This window comes from Mesocricetus auratus, unplaced genomic scaffold, assembly GCF_017639785.1.
Source record: "Mesocricetus auratus isolate SY011 unplaced genomic scaffold, BCM_Maur_2.0 Super-Scaffold_100003, whole genome shotgun sequence".
NCBI lineage: Eukaryota > Metazoa > Chordata > Mammalia > Rodentia > Cricetidae > Mesocricetus > Mesocricetus auratus.
Genome location: NW_024429188.1, coordinates 22,927,285 through 22,942,762, shown reverse-complemented (window position 1 = coordinate 22,942,762; position 15,478 = coordinate 22,927,285). Strand labels below are relative to the sequence as shown.

Here is a 15,478-nt window from a genome sequence, read left to right as displayed (position 1 = left end):
GAGATCCAGGACAGCCAGAGCTACAGTGTGAAACACTGTCTTGAAATAAAACCAAAAGTATTCTATTTTGTTTATTTATTATTAACATCATCATCACTGGTGTTTTTATGTATGTGCACATGCAAAAGAAAAACTTTTGAGAACTGGTTCCCTCTAACCAAGGATTCTAGGGTCATTAGGCTTGCATATAATCATGAGACATCTTGGTGGCTCAAACTAAATAACATTTATGCATAAAATTAATGCTATGTCTAACCTAACTTCACATACATAACACTTCTATCATGACAGAATTAAGTAAAATTTCATGCTGTGTCCTTGAAACTACTTTCTTATAATTTTAATTTCAAATCATCAGATAAACAAATTATAACTTAAAATCTAGAAAATTACAAAATAAATTATCCCTTCTTTCCCCTTTCACCAAGTAAAATTAACTTACTATTTCTTGCGGCATTCACTGGCTCTATCAATTTTAAATTCAGGCAGACTGATGAATCCTTCTGCTTTTTCATCCTAAAGAAATAAGATTTTTGTTAGTGTTATCATACCAAGGAGGTCTAAAGTTAAATAAACCATGTAAAAATGACTTACATATATAGAGTAATAAAATGCTACTCTCAGCTCTCTGGGCATTTGCTTTTTTTCTGTTATTAATGAACTATGCTAAAGTTAAAAATTTGAGCTATAGGTAACAACTGAAATTTGTATGCTATATACAGAAGCAGTGCTAAATTTTTGTCTTTAAATATTTTTACCAATCATGGGTTAAAGAAAATGTTTCCATTGACTTCTATCTTACGTTACTTTTGACAGCCTTATTTTACAATTTGAAATATTTCAAAATATTATCTCATCTTAATGATGAAACATATAAAATACTCTATTTCCTGTAAAATAATAGTAAAGCTTTCCTGGAAATATGTTCTACAAAATTGTTCATTTATAACTTTATATGAATAATAGTAATAACAACTTGCCAATGATTGAAATAAAGGTACTATTTAATAAAATGGACAAAAGAGTTTTACCCTTGTAGTTTGAAAGATAAAATATGATTTAGTATATACAGACTGCCTTATAGATTTACTTATAGAAAAACAGATACTTAATTTTGATACTATTTCATTAGCACATGAATTTAGCATATCTATCAAATAAACATGTATATTTGCTTACTATAGTAAGCAAGACATAGTGTAAACAGATTTTTATTTTATTTCGTTATATGACTGCCACAAAATATCAAAACAAAAACAATATTTTCACATAAGCATATAGGAAATTAAGATCTCCCAAGTAAGTCTTTTATTGATGAACATTACTTGAACACTTAGCATTTTGTCAGACATTATTTATTCATTTCTAAGAAAGCAGATGAAGAACTAAGCACAGTCTCTCAATTAGTGTAATTCTGAGTCTACTCTTGCCCCATGGTAAAAGACAGCAGCATAATAGATTGTTCAGGGAACATAATATTCTCTAGATATTGAATGCTACAATCAAAGGTCTAATCATTATGGTAACTTTAAAGAATCACTCTTCAAATAACATGGATTAATGTCTTAGGGTACTATTGGTATAAAAATTACACACATACACACACATTATAATAAAGCAGTAGATTGGTATAGCAAACAAGTCAAAGCAATGTCAGGGGAAAATCAATGAATAAAACCAACTTTGGCACATTTGGTGAGATGCATGATTGATTGTCTCGATACAAATACATTATACCAAACAAAACTAGAAAAGTCATAAGAACAAGTTGCTCAAATATAATGGATATTTAATTTCAAAATTATTTATCCTTGGCATACATATGGACTTTGGGTGCCCAATCAAAAATGAGGGATGCTCTCCCAGCCTGGACTCTTGGGGGAGGGCCTAGGCCCTGCCCTGAATGAAATGACAGTTACTGGAGATCCCCCCCTGGAGGGCCTCACCCTCCCTGGGGATCAGAGTGGGGATTGGGTGGGGGGCTGCGGGGCCTGGTAGGAGGGTGGGGGAGGAGGGGGAGTGAGAGGGAGCTGGGATTGACAAGTGAAGCAAGCTTGTTTCTCATTTAAATTTAAAAAAAGAAAAAAATTAGTCTACTAGCTCATTTTTTCTTCAGGAAAACTGAAATAAGTTGAAACAATACTTACTTGCTTAAGCTGCTAAGTAGACCCCCCCTTCCAAATAGAAACAGAAAAACCCTATAAAACTTTGAGTAAGAGGTTTTAAAAATCTCTGTTTTTAGTAAAGCTACTACATTAGTTGCTTGGTCTCTTTAGAAACAGAGAATTTCACTATATTTTAACTGTGTTTCATATATGTTGCTACATTAGAAAAATGGAGCAACTGTTCTTCCAGAATACTGAATATGGATCCTGAATTGGCTTGGGGAGAATACGAATTAAAATCAAATGGCGCAAATGTCAAACACTTTTTGGTACAGATAATGAACCAATGAGAATACAAATGTGTTCTGCCTTACCTCTTCATTAATATACCAGTATAGGGATGCATCCTTTAGGACAAACCAGTACTTCTTCCATTTCTGTGAAAAATAGCTCTTTGCATCTTTCTTTTTCCAAAGCCATCCCTCACAGTCACCACGGCCAAGATCCTTGCAAGAAATTCGTCTTTTGCTCTTGCCTGCGATAGCTCCTAAAGATAGAGTGGTAATATTCTTAATTTTGGAAAGTGCATAAAGACAAAAGATTAATTCATAATCTTAAAATTATCATTTTCTAGTTGCGTTATCACAGATAATAGGGAGATCTTTGATGCCTTCCTTCCATATAGATGACAGCATAATTGGAAATACGTAATTCTTATCTCAAGACTCTGAGGCCATATGTTATCAAAGGTATCTGCATAGTAAGTGACCCGAAGCACACTGGCTTCAAGGCAATGAGAAGACTAATGAAATGTGCTGATGATTAGCACAGTATAAAGGAGGAAGTTAAAAGTTCAATTTCTTTTATTACCTTTGTTTTTCTTCTTTGATTTGTGCTGCAGAGAGGACTGTTGAAATGTCTGAAATTAAAGATAGGGAAGACTATTACCTTATATGCAGAGTGTGATTCAAAGCACCATAGGACTCTCACAACCTGAATGACGACTCTTAAACCTAGGTTAGAGAAGTACTTCTCCCCATTAATATTTTAAAATAAGTTAACATAATCAGATTACTTAACTTTCTCATCTTCCATGAAGCAGGAGAAGACCTATCAGTATCCTTATTTTGTTGACAGATTTTAGGGTAAACACACTGGTGAAAGTATATGTTCTCTCCCCCATAACTGGTTCCCTTGAGAGACTAATTGTTGTTTCTAACACAATACCTCATCTGACTCTCTCATAATCTGACAAACCAGGAGGCAAACGTCTTTCTCATTTCTGTCTCTTTTAAGTCTCTACATCTATAAGCACTTTGATAAATATTTTAATCTCATGCCTACTTTTATCAGTATTACTGGTGACTAATCTTGTCAGTGGTGTCAGAATCCCAGTTTCTCTTCTCTGCTTCTGTCATAGGGACCTTCCCACTTCTCAACTATCAACTCTTACAACTATATGTCTGTATTTTGAACATCTCCCAGCCAATCCCTCTAATATTTGTTGATTATAATGTCCAATACCACTGTCCTATCAATGAAAAAATATTGTCATCTAAATCACTGATCATATCTACATATTTCTGTCCTACCTTCATTCCATGGGACATTATAATGGTTCCTGTGCACTATTCTCTGCATTTATTTATAACTAGCTAAACAACTCAATACTAAGTACCTATATAACAGTTTACTATGTTTGGAATAAAAATCAAACTGAATCGACTCACCTAGCTTCCAATTAATGACTTTACTGGCTCTACTCAGATGATACACATATAAATTGCTCACTGCTATAATAAGCTTAATTATGATTAGCTAACCAAGATAGAACAGAGAATGCACTTGTGAATAATAGATTTTTCTTTTTCTACATAAATGAATAATGGTCAAATAAATTTTGATTATATAAAATTTTCTGGTGTATTTATATAATAAATGCATAGCACTATTTAATATATTTGATCCTAAAATAATATATTTATATAATTTTTTGTTGTGTGTATGATTTATAAATATCTAGTACATAAGGATGGGCACCAGCTATAAAGAATCAGATAATCTCTTAATACAGTATAAACCAAAAATATAATCATCCAAATGTCAAAGCACCATAAACGTCTGTTTGTGTTGTGTTGCATGCATATATATATAAACATACATATAAGTGTATGTATATATATACAAATACATATAAATGTATAAACATAGTAACCTTTGTAGGAATCATGACTATAGAAATTCACAATTACTTTCTGAGAGACAGCATAAAAGTTAAAACTCATTATGCATAATGGTAATTCGGGTTAGTGTGCTTAAGTATATTTAAGTATACTTAATTTACATATGATTATTTTCCATATATTGTTTTAATGAAATTCATTCAGTTTCTTCCTTTTGTGTTCATGCAAGTAATCATTATAGTTTTATAGCTCATTACTTTGAACATGACAAAGATGGAATGATGTCTATTTTTTAAGAAGCTATCAATATTAATTACAGCTGGTAAGAATTGGGTTATTTAATGTTATATATTTTATGCTTCTTTCTTTAGATTATTTAGAGAGCCCCATGCATACTTGAAAGCTTCCTATTACTAAGCTATGCCTGAGGCCTCCTCCTATGCTTTATGTCTAATATTCCTTAGAGGCTCGAGGTCTTTCTAAAAATTTACATAAAAATGTTTTATGTTCTCCATGTTTTCTTTCACCAAGATAATCTTGTCGTTCCCTATAAATATTCATTACTTTCATAAAGTTCATGATTTCAGAGTACTATATGGTTGAAAACTAAGAACGTCCAGGTATGCAATACAAATTCATCCACATTCAAGAAGGAAAAGATCAGAAGTTTTATGAATTTGTAAATACGAGAGATTATTTCCTTATTTTTCAAATGACCTTTATAGTTTCTAAAATGAAAGGGTTAACTGCTTTAAGTAAAACTTTTCTGGTTCATGCTAAAATAAATATCTCTTAGAGGCTCTTGCATAACTGACTGAGTATTAAATTATATTTTTATGCTCAAAATTATAAAAATACATTTGAGTTACAGTTTGGCTGGGCATGGTAACTTTTAAAAGGGTCTCACTAGGTAGCTCAGGCTGGCCTCAAACTCTAGATCCTCTAGTCTCAGCATCCTGACTGTTGGTATTTTAGGTATGAGTCACCATGCTAAGCTTCATATTAGCAACTGGAAAATTTTATGTTTTGGCATTTATTGCTGCTTTTAAGACATCTATATCTACTCAAATCTCCTGGGTCAACTAGGGGCGAGGGGGTGGCAGTTAAAGGTGAGGGGAAAGTGGATGAGAATATGAGGGAATGGGATGATGGGGGCGGGGACAGAGTGGGACAGCAATGAAAGAGATATCTTGATAGAGGGAGCCACTATGGGCTTAGCGAGACCTGGTGCTAATTCCCAAGAATCCACAAGGAGAACTCCAACTAAGACTCCTAGTAATAGTGGAGAGGATGCCTGAACTATAGTCAGATTGGTGAGTACCCCAACTATTATCATAGAGCCTTCATCCAGTAAATGATGGAACCAGACACACAGATCTACAACCAAGCCGAGCTCTAGGAATCCAGCCAAAGCAAGGGAGGTCGAGATCATGATAAAGAAATCTAGAGGGAGCTGAACCAAGTTCGGGGAAACTCATGAACTCTAGACAGACAGCTGTGAAGCCTTCATGTGACCAAGCTGGGCCCTCTATATGTGGGACACAGTTGTGAAGCTTGGACTATCTGAAGGGCTCCTGGCAGTAGGACCAGGATCTATTCCTGGTGCATGAGCTAGCTTGATGGAGCCCATTCCCTATGTTGGGATAACTTAATGCAGGGAAGAGGGACTTGGTCCTGCCCCAACTTAAAGTCCCAGACTTTGTTGACTCCTCCTGGGAGCCCTTACATGTTGGGAGGAGTGGATGGGGGTGGTCTGGTAGGGTGAGGGGGGTGGGAGGAGGGGTGTGAGGGAGAACTTTGGTTGAAATGTAAAATGAAATTTAAAAATGGCATCTAAATCTACTCTATTTTAATCTATGCTTAGTTTTTTGTTAGCTTCTAAGATCATTTTCTCTTCACTTATATTCTATAGTTTCATTGTCAAAAATATAATTAATTCTAATATTATTTGGCATTCATTAGGCTGTATTATTTCTTTCAATCTGAATATTTTCAATTATTATTCCTTTTAAATTTTGTCTTTACCAGCTCTCTTTTCTCTAGACGAAGGTTGGCATGTGCCAATTTATCACCTATGTGTATTTCACATTTTCCCTTTCATCATTCTCCATTGTCCCTAAGTAAATTAATTCTACTTTTTCCCTTCCTATTTAACTCTCTCTGAATTTATCCAATCTAAACTTTATCTAATCTGTTATACTTATTTAACTGACAATATTTTTACATTTTGAGAATAACCTGTTAGTACTGACTCTAAAACAGCAACTGACTTTGAATTTTGTGTTTTATTTTGAAATTTAAGTGCTTTTGTAATTTTGCCATATTTACGTTTAGTGTATAACATATTACCTGATTGGTCAGTTCACTGCTCTTGCTTAAGTACTATATTGTACACCAGAATTTTAGATTGAGTAGAAAGTTCTTTCTTTTTTGCCTAGGACTTTTGCTGTCTCCTGCCTCTATTCCTTGAATCCTTTTGGAAACTAACCAGGACTTTTTTTTGATGACATCGCCTACTGTTTCATTCATGCAGTTCAGTATAAGAGGCTCGATCCGTGTTTCTGAGTAAAGGTATGTTATTGCATGCTGTTAACATCAGGAATTCACTTTAGTCAGTGGTTGTATCTTTAGCAAAACAAAATCACAGATGTGGAGCCACCTCTCTTTGACTTTCTAGTTTCATCCAGAGAGTCAATTATTAGTTTCTGGACACTGCCAAGGTCAATTTGGTTTCAGGTTCTCATTTTCTACTAGATACAAAGCTTTAGTGCCCAATTATCAGATAATTTTTCCCTTTCTGCTTTTCGTGTGTGTGTGTGTGTCTGAGTTTAAAACACAAGCTTATAATGTTTATTGGTCACCAAAAATTGATTCCCTTTCAAAGCATCTTGAAAGCCAATTCTCTTCAAAATCTCATCATAATCTATCATGCACTAAACTTTTTGATGGTTCCAGTAAGTAGCGTTTTCTGTTTCCTTTTCAACACTACATATGCATAGCTATAATTACTACATGTATTTTAAAAATATTTATTTTTTATTTTATGTGTATTAGTAAATTTTGTCTGCATGTATGTCTGGGTACCATGTGCATATATACCCAACAAGGTCAGAAGTGGGTGTTGGCTACCCTGGAACTGGATTACCTACATTTCTTAATTGCCAGGTGGGTGCTGGTAGTTGAACTTAAGTCCTCTGGGAGAATAGACAGTACTCTTAACTATTGAGCTATCTCTCGCTCCTAAAAACCATTGCACTTCCTTAAAACCTTACATGTACAAAAATGGTTAATGGCATTTTCATCATGTTTTATTTGCCAAAGTTATGCAGTACACTATGTATATCCTAACATCATTCTATCTACAGACATGAATATCAAGGTTAAGAATTCGATGAACTGTAACTCCAAAATTGCCCCTTTGTGAACAGAAGTGTTTTAGCTTAATTAGTTTGCAGCATACATCTATACCAAACTGTTAATCAGGATAGGAGATAGCCATTAGAAGGCTTGAAGGTCAATAAGCATGCGCCCCTCCTTCACATCCGTCTTTGGACCCCATCTCATATTTTCCTAGACAACAAAGACAAATAAAAGAAGCTCCACAGTTGTTCTTTCTCAAGAACAAAAATAATACATGAAAGGACAGTGAAAGGAGGTATTAGAGTTTGCCCAAAGCCTATTAAGAGAAAGCTACTTTCCCTTGGCTGAGTTTTATCACTGGTTCTATGTGGACACATGATGCTCCAGTCTATCTCAAAGATAGTAGTCCCCTACCCATTCCCATGCTCAATGCAGTGATCTACAGATATATGCTGTTAAGAATGCCTGTGTGACATTCAATTTAAAACTAACCTTTCTTTTTTCCCTCTTTCTACCTCTTCTTCAGACACTAACAAAATCCCAACCATGTCTATGCTGACAGTGGACATTCTTTTTTTTCCATTTTTTAAAAATTTAAATTAGAAACAATCTTATTTTATATATCAACCCCAGTTCCCTCTCCCTTCCATCCCCCTTCTGCTCCCCATGAAGGGTGAGGCCTTCCATGGGGGAATCATCAAAATCTGGACAGTGAACATTCTTATTCACCCCCTGGGAACCCTCATTCCTCCATGTGGCTTTGTGCAGACTTCTATTCCCGAGACTGCCCACTTTGCCTTTCTGTAACTTAATGGCCTTCACGCTTCCTTTTGAGTCATATTTAGATGTGTTCTAAGATTAAATGAAATGGTATTTTAAATTATTTTAGGTTATCTCTCCTAAATCTTTGAATCAAATTTTCCTCTGCCTCGGTTTCTAAAATTAATATTTGAAAGTGTCAGACCCAAGCAATCAAAAGTAAGCTAATTGGCATTTGAGGTAAACTTGCTAGAGGCAAAGTCCAGTAAAACCAATTCTTTTTTGTCTCAAATTCAACTTGTATCTAAATCCTCACATTTTCAGAAACAGGCACAGAATTATTTGCACTTACTAGTTCCCAAATCACAAACACCTTCATATACATTTTAAAAAAGGCACGAGAAGCAAAATTATCACCATCAAAGGAAATAAACTGTCCAAATAGCTAATTTCAGAAGTTCCCGGTACAGAGACTTTTTTCCCCATTGCCATCTCAGAAACTATCCCACATTTATAAAAGACTAGTTAGCTACAGCTCTCTCTACAGTGTACCAAGGTAGTAAGGAATACTTTTAAATTATAGTAGTGATCAACACCCTTGTTTCTCTGTCTCAAATGATTCAACAGAAGCCAATGGCTCAATAAGAATCCTCAAATGTTCCTGTCATGTGGATGACACCACAAATTGTTCAACAGATTGCTAAATTTGCTTTTTAAAAATCCTTTCAAATCAACAAGGACAGGCCAACAAATGAGATTATTATTAGAATATAGGCTTGGCCTTTAAGATGCTGGAAACTCTAGAAAGACAGGCCTCACAGCTTGAAGAAATCAATCCAAGATTCCTCATAGAGCTGAGAGAATCCTATGAGGGGGATTAAAATACACAGGTCTCTGAAGGGAAAAAGGAAACTCAAGACAAAAGAGTCTTAAGCATGCCTCCCCTGAAGCCTTTGACTACAGCACTGTCTCTTTCCCTACCTCTAATGCCCCCAAGAGCTCTCTTTCACAGTGGTTACTGTGTTTTTCTACTTTACTATAATAATCTTTGGGATTGGAGACATGGCTCAGTGGTTAAGAGCATTTGTTATACATGTGAAGATCCTGGGTCTGGTTTCCAGCACTCACATGGTAGCTCACAACCATCCATAACTACTTTTTCAGGGATTATGACACTCTTCTGACTTCCAAGGGTACCAGGCATGCACACGCACACTGTATATGTATACATACAGCAAAACACTCATGTACATAAATAAGTAAATAAATAAATAAACAAATCAAGTGATACTAGCCCAAAGAGATCAACAGTACTCCAAAAGACAAAGCTGCCCCAGAAGGTTCGAAAGAACTCCAAGATGCTCAAGAACTCAAAAGCAAACTGGGAATCAAAACTCAAGGTGTATCAATTGGGGAGAAATTATCAAGAATCAAACTTTCATGCAGATTCAATGCAATTCCCATTAAAATCCCAGCACAATTCTTCACAGACCTTGAAAGAACAATAATCAACTTTATATGGATAAACAAAAGACCCAGGATAGCCAAAACAACCCTATTCAACAAAGCAACGTCCGGAGGCATCACCATCCCTGACTTCAAGCTCTATTATAGACCTATAGTCCTGAAAAGAGCGGTATTGGCACAAAAACAGACAGGTAGACCAATGAAATTGAATTGAACACCCTGATATTAATCCATACATGTACAATGGAAAAAAGATAGCATCTTCAAAAAATGGTGCTGGCATAACTGGATATTGGCATGCAGAAGACTGCAGATAGATCCATGTCTATCGCCTTGCACAGAACTTAAGTCCAAATGGATCAAAGACCTCAACATAAATCCAGCCACACTGAACCTCTTAGAAGAGAAAGTGGGAGATACTCTTCAATGAATTGGTACAGGAGACTGCTTCTTGAACATAACACCAATAGCACAAACACTGAGATTGACAATTAATAAATGGGACCTTCTATTTTTAATCTCTCCAATTTTAATAAAAGAATCAGCATGATCCTATTAAAATGTTCAGAACATCACAATTCCTATATGCAATAAATAACCTCTAATGATTTCTCATTGTGACTACACATTAATATTCTTTTGCAATCCTGAAGGCCTTACATGATCTGTTCCCTTAGTACTTTTTAACATTACTTTTACATTTACCATAGTGGCCTAAGTGCAGGTCTATCTCACAGACGTCACTCTTGGGGCTACCTCAATGTTCCTTTACCCAGATGATATTATGGCCTACTCTAGACCTCCTTAAAGTAATTCCTCAGATGTTTACTTTTAAAGTAATTTCAGCATTCTTTATATAAAATTGTTAGTCTTCCTTCAGTCAACACTCCATTTGATTTTCTTCTTTCCATTTAACATTCAAATATACTTATGTTTCTTAGTTATTGCAGACTTCCTTCCAAATATGAATTCCCATAAAGAAGAATTCTGTTTTATACACTGCTTTGTCTTATGCCCATTACAGGGCCTAATATAGAGAAACTGAATTACAGGTTGTGAGTGAATAACTATTGAGCAAAAACACCAGCAAAGAGCCCATGATACAATCTTACCTAGCTGTTTATTTTAACCTAAAAAGTTATTGGGTAGTGGGTAGGCAACAAACCAGTTGTTTCCTGTTCAGTAATGCATGTGTGTAACATATCCCTGAAATACGTTTTTTTAGTAGAGCATTCCTTTGGGGACGTAACAAAATTCTTTTTTATAAAGTCTTCTTTAGCATTATTTGCACTGAAATTGTTTTAGAGCATTTAACATACTAGAGTCAAGATGTGGTTGACCAAGGTAGATTAAATCTGTATCAAAAGATATTTATGCAAATAATTATATGATGAATTAGGAATGGATGTGTTGAAATTGTAGTTCTATCCAAAAAAATAGAATGTGCTAAAATAAAAAAGCTATTATGAAAGTATTGTTGATCCTCTTCTTAACCATGGTGATGCATGCAATAGGATTCTGTTTGGCTATAAACGATCCCCTTTCAGACATTTGCCTGAAAAGACCATTTGTTTTTCATTTGCCCACAGATGTTCTCTTCAAACTCCATTCTCCCGTCTTTTGGATGAAGAAGTGGGGGGTGGTAATTTGGGTCATTCTTATCCTGAAAATTTCAGAAGCACTTATTTTAATTGTAGAAGAAAATGACAGTTTCTGTGTTACATTTTGAAAGCTCAGCTACTATTAAATTCTTCTCAAGTTGCAAATTACTGCACTTATGGAAAAATTTGCAATCAAAATACTCTCTTGTTGCAATATAGCAACTTTCTTTCACTCTAATTTTCCACAAAGTTCTAAGATTTCTTCAGTGACTAGGCAAACCAATAGCATCCCTTCTTCTACATAAGACAAGAAGGTGCTTAGCAATTTGAAGTACTTGGGATAAATGACAGCTGCTTCTACATATTTAATTTTTCAAATAAACAAATAAACAAAATTATTTGAAGTCTTAAATATTTTAGAAAGTAAAACACTTTATCTCTTGCTATCTAATTATTATATTTTGGCAGTAAAAGAGAGAGTAAATGTGATGTGGCGTATGTGCTAATAGCACTAAATGTTACATAAAAAATCTATTTGCAAGAAACGGCACAGAACTTAACTGTTTTTTTGCTGGTGGTGATATTTTTCCTAATGTACTACATGAAATAAAAAAACTTGGAATAGAGGGGAGTAACAGTAAATGTTTCATTTCAGTTGGGTTAGGTAGCTCTTGGCTTTTCATGAACTTGAGTTTTTATTGATATTCACATTGACTCAAAATTCATGCTTTGAAAACATAATCAAAAAGAGTCAGATAGGGATAAAATGATAGTTTAAATGAGTCTACATCCCTTCATACTGCTTATATTAGGCACAGTCAATGATTATTAAGAATTATCTGTTTCCCAGCTTAGGTAGGAAAGAATGTGACTGAATCTTATGCAATATCCTATATTAGGTGACTCTTCCTTTTACTTATTAGAGTTGTATGGAGAAGGATATAGACAAGGGGAGTGATTAATACATGCTAAAAAGAATTACTACCCTTGGAAAATAGATACCATCATTTACTCAGGTATTATTGTGTTAGGTACAGTATTGAGAACTTGATGTAATTTATCAATTTTCATTCTTATCAAAAGCTAAACCAAAACAACAGCAGCAACAGCAAACACAATTGTAAAGAGTTTGTCATTCACACTCTAGTAAGGAGAAAACTGAGGTGTAGAATGTATAGACTGCTCACTCAGGATCACATGAATAAGGGCAGAGTAAAATTCAGTCCCATGTCAACTCTTTGCTCCTACCACATGCATTACTTACAGCCTCGAAAGTAAGTACTCTGTAATCACAGTAGCCATTTAAAGGAGAACGAAAATGTCGCAAACGTTACAAAATGATACAAGGCATCTATGAATGCTTCCTGACATGTGATACAAGGTCACAGCTACGTGGAAAGAAAGGGTTCTACACAACAGAAAAAGGTAACCACATGTTAGTGGAGATCATTTAAATCAGTAACACTTGTCTCTAATTTTATGATGCATCAATTTACTTAGAAAGTCATAGTGCTCTGTAGATCAGAAAGGATGATTTACACTTATAATATCACAACATGAAGGGTCATGTTAACACCTCAGTTTTGCAAATGAGACAGAACTTAAGGTTTGAAAGGCCACAAAGCTCAGTCAAAGAAGACAGGTATGAGACTGTAGTCGTGTTTTATCTCAAACCTATTAACAGTGTAAAGTGAAATCTGCAGTTTGAAAGCCCCATGCTAATACAAGAATGAAGAAAGTATGATTTTTTGCCTCCTGTAGTACTGTCTATTAAGGCAGAAACCATCTGCTTTGGTCACTACTGACTACTCAGTCCTCACACAGTATCTGTCAAAAATACAAATCAAGCAGTTACTGTAACACCCGAGTGTGTGTGGGAACTGTGGTATAGGCTGTAAATTACAGGATTTCACAGATAGTCCATCAGTACACCCTGTCTACTTATTTTCAAAACATATCCAGAGTGTAATTCTGCTCACTACTTTTACTTTAGTATATAGGGTTAAGCTATTCTACCTTCTCATTTGAATTGGCCCTATCCTATCTTATCCCCGTACTTCAATTCTTATCCTTAGCCCCTTAAATCTATTTTCAGTATGTAGCTGAGGTGATAACTGAGGATATTCATTTTTTCATTATAAATGGAATGCACAGTACCAATGGAGCAATACTTTAGAAGGAACCAGGAGACTTGACTTATAATTACCCATATTGTAATCACTACTCCAGTTCTATGACTGTTGTCAAGTCATTGAAGTATTAGTGACTTTAATTTTCTTATGTACAAGATCAAGATATGAATCAGATTCTCTCAGAATATTTCATAGACTATTAACTTTATTCGAATGTCATCCGTAACTGAATAGCAGGTAATTAATTAGTCATCCATATAAATTTAATTACTGATGATTTAGGATTTATATGCACCTGTTTCAATAGCAAGAACTAGATGGTACTTAAAAAAGCACTGTTTAATCTCCACCATATATGGAAATAACCTAACACCAGCTATATTAGGTACAGTTATTTTTGGGTATCTGACTGATATGTACAATTAACATAGAGTTTGTACTTGAAACAAAGAAGGAAAGTCTTTAAAAGGTACAAAGCAGAAATGCAGCATCTACTGCTCTTAACATTTCTGTCTGGCAGAAACTGTTAACATATAGATATCAGAGAAAGTAGGCTTGCCAATCTTTTGTGACAAAGGATCATAAAGAGATTTGATACCTAGAATCAAATGACAAGAAGTCATATATAAAAAGAAGAAAGGAGCAATAAAATCAAATCACTTCTAGTAGGAATGCACAGAATCTAAGTATCTCAAGTGAATTGTGGTTTGGTGAATTTTATTAACAACGATATAGCTGAATCAGAGTTATTGAAAAGCTTTTCTTACTACTGACTTCATGGCTTTGTTTGGAAAAGAATCTGAGATCAAACAACTTTTCCTGATTAAATGTATTTTCCGATGATAATGCAGACAGTTTACCATCATAGAATTGCTTTCTGTCAATTGACTTTGTTTCAAGAAAGCTAGCTTTTATCTTAATTCCTTAATGGATAAAAGTATGCTTATGTCAAACTCTTACCCTGGAATAACTGCTGCCATAAACACTATCCAAAATTTCTAAAATAACTATTTAAAATGCAACTATATGTACCAATTGTGTGAGGGTTTATTATTTTTTTTTTGCTCTGGAGTTTTTCCTTACCAGAAATACTTTTAAAAGAAAGCATGAGATCAAAATCAGATATAAATTTAAAAAGTTTTAAAAGTCACCACCTACAATCAACTCATTGAGAGATATTTCATAATCTTCTACCCTTTCAGACTTCACTGTATAGTAAAAGTTGATATTAAGAGTAAAAAAAAAGAAACCCTGGACAGGATAGGTTTAGTGCACTTGCCTTCCAGAGGACCCAAGTTTGGTTTACAGTATTCGTATCAATGTTTGCTTTTTTTCTTTTTAAAAATAATTTATTGATTATTATTTTATATATGTTGGCATTTTTCTGGCATGTATGTCTGTGAGGGTGTCAGATCTTGGAGTTATAGACAGGTGTGAGCTGCCATGTGGATACTGGGACTTGAACTGAGGTCCTCTGAAAGGACAGTTAGTGCTCTTAAGCACAGAGTCATCTCTCCAGTTTCATATCAATGTTTTCTGAAACAATGTTCTTTAAAAACAATCTTCAAGAAACTAAAATGTAATAGTCATCAATAATTATGCCTTAATATAGTTCATTAAGAGGAAAGTACATTAAGATTTGGACACATAACAAGTAATTAAAATTTAAGGAAAGAAGACTCAAATTTTGCAGACATGGGAATAAAAGAGTGTAATTGATATTAAACAATAATAAAGTCTCAGAGGAATTAGACAAATTCCTCAAAAAGCCACAAACCACTTTATTCCTCAGAAAGCCACAAATCACTTTTGTGAAGTTTGAGGGTACTGAAACCATCAGTGTGCATTTAAGAATTTAGTAAGAAAAGGGT

At 34.5% G+C, this 15,478-nt stretch overlaps 1 protein-coding gene across 5 annotated transcripts in view; it reads right to left on the bottom strand.

The window, feature by feature from the left end:
• Cnksr2 (connector enhancer of kinase suppressor of Ras 2) overlaps nucleotides 1-15,478 on the bottom strand; it is a 222,923-nt gene that overhangs the window by 51,269 nt on the left and 156,176 nt on the right. For all 5 annotated transcript variants that reach the window (XM_005074247.4, XM_021229609.2, XM_005074246.4 and 2 more), the window contains 3 exons: nucleotides 2,976-3,024; nucleotides 2,480-2,652; nucleotides 443-516 (listed from right to left, as the gene is read on the bottom strand). In XM_005074247.4, the coding sequence (XP_005074304.1) occupies nucleotides 443-516; nucleotides 2,480-2,652; nucleotides 2,976-3,024 (296 nt within the window). The remainder of the gene's footprint in view (nucleotides 1-442; nucleotides 517-2,479; nucleotides 2,653-2,975; nucleotides 3,025-15,478) is intronic.